The sequence below is a fragment of the Chlorella variabilis genome, assembly GCF_000147415.1.
Source record: "Chlorella variabilis unplaced genomic scaffold CHLNCscaffold_11, whole genome shotgun sequence".
Lineage (NCBI taxonomy): Eukaryota > Viridiplantae > Chlorophyta > Trebouxiophyceae > Chlorellales > Chlorellaceae > Chlorella > Chlorella variabilis.
This window is the reverse complement of record NW_005435077.1, coordinates 1,471,105-1,472,779: the sequence shown is the minus strand read 5'-3', so window position 1 is coordinate 1,472,779 and position 1,675 is coordinate 1,471,105. Positions and strand designations below refer to the sequence as shown.

At 70.5% G+C, this 1,675-nt stretch overlaps 1 protein-coding gene across 1 annotated transcript in view; it reads right to left on the bottom strand.

Moving 5' to 3' along the window:
- Positions 1-1,092: 1,092 nt before the first annotated feature.
- Positions 1,093-1,675, bottom strand: part of CHLNCDRAFT_134577 (hypothetical protein) — a gene marked incomplete at both ends in the record, with an annotated part of 3,387 nt that continues 2,804 nt past the window's right edge. The window contains 2 exons of the mRNA XM_005847289.1: positions 1,093-1,230; positions 1,532-1,630. Of these exons, the coding sequence (XP_005847351.1) occupies positions 1,093-1,230; positions 1,532-1,630 (237 nt within the window). The remainder of the gene's footprint in view (positions 1,231-1,531; positions 1,631-1,675) is intronic.

Genomic DNA, 1,675 nt, shown 5'->3' with positions numbered 1-1,675 from the left:
GGAGCGGAGGCTGGGAATGGGCCTCATCTGGCAACGCCTGGGTCAGCTGAACGGGTCCTGGAGGCAGCCGGCGATGGCAGCGCACACAGGCGCCGCTCGATGCCAATCGATGGCAATCCGTGACCCACGTGCCAATCCCTGGGATTGGGCAGCAGCGGCGCCGCTGCGGCACCAACAAACCTGGCTGGGTGCCCCCACCCGCCGCCGCCACCCGCCGCCGCAAGCCGTGCTGTCGCGGCGCCCGGCCCAGACGCAGCGATCTGCCAATGGCCAGACAAAGTGCACCACCTCTGTCAACCCCAATCTTGCTGCGCATCCCTCGCCTGCCCATCAGCCGTACAGCCCAGGCCTGCGCCGCTTCACCTCGCCTCCGCCGTGCCGCGCGGCGGCACCACCTCAGGCTGCTGCTGCTGCGAGGCTGTTACAGGTGGAGTGCGCCCGATGCGCACGGTGCAGGCAGCGAGCGCGCAGGTATCGTTTGAGGCGAGCGTCGCGGCACACAGGGAGGGCTAGGCAGTGCTTTGGACAGGTGTGACGGAGCGACGGGACAGAGCGGAGCAACAGAGGCAGCAGGGGGCACCGCCCACCGCGGCACCGCCGCCTCCCGAGCTGGGATGGCAGGGAAAAAGCGGAGTGGGAATGGAAAAAGGGGACAAGGCATTACGCTACACTCACAAGTGCCAGACGGCGCCCCGGAAGGCAACACACACTCACACGGCGGGACAGGCGAGCCGATGCGCAGCGGTGGCGGCGTGGCTGGGTAGCGGCAACAGCGCAGCCGGGATGGGATGGCAGGAGGGGGCGCGGGGAGTCAGGTAAACAAAGGCATACGGGCCCACGGCGGCGGCGGCAGGGCAGGCTGCCAAGATGGGGCAGCCCGCGTGCCTGCCGCGCGGGCAAAGAATGGGCTGGGACAAGCGTGGCGTCGGCGGGCCGGCCGCGGCTGCCGGCTCCGCAGCCGGCCAGCCGGCCTCGTGCACGCCAGCCGCCGGCCGCCTCGGGAGGCACAGCCAAGAGACGGAGCCGAGCCCGCCTCCTGGCACCAGCAGCCGGGCTCCTGATGAGCAGACCAGCAAAAGGCAGCGGGCCGCCTCACAGCAGCAGCTCGGCCACCTGCACCGCGTTGAGCGCGGCGCCCTTCTTGATCTGGTCGCCGCACACAAAGATGTCGAGGCCCTTGGCATCGGGGCGGGAGACGTCGCGGCGCACCCGCCCCACATACACGTCATCCTGTGGCGGGTGGTTGGGGGGGGAGGAGGGGGAGAGGGGAGGGGCAGGGGAGGGCAGGGGAGGGAGGGAGGAGGGATGAGCGTGTATGGTTGGAGGAGGGAGATGGCGAGGAGGTGGGGTGAAGCGGCGGGCGGAGGTGCATGGTACGGGCATGGTACCGGGCCTCGTCAGCCTCGCCGCAGCAGCTTCCGCCACAGCGGATGCCGCGCGAAAACGCGGCGCCTCCCCCCCCCCTCCACACACACACACAAACACTGCCCCCAACGGGTCCCCATGCCTCTCACCGCGGCGCGGCACGCACCTGGTTCGAGGCGTCCAGCGGCGTGGGGAAGCGGTTGTTGGCGCGGTCGTTGATGATGGAGACGCCGGGGAAGGCGGCCAGCGCGGCCAGAGCCTCCTCCTCTGCGGCGGCAGGGAGAGCGGGAGCGGGAGCAGGGTAAGAGGT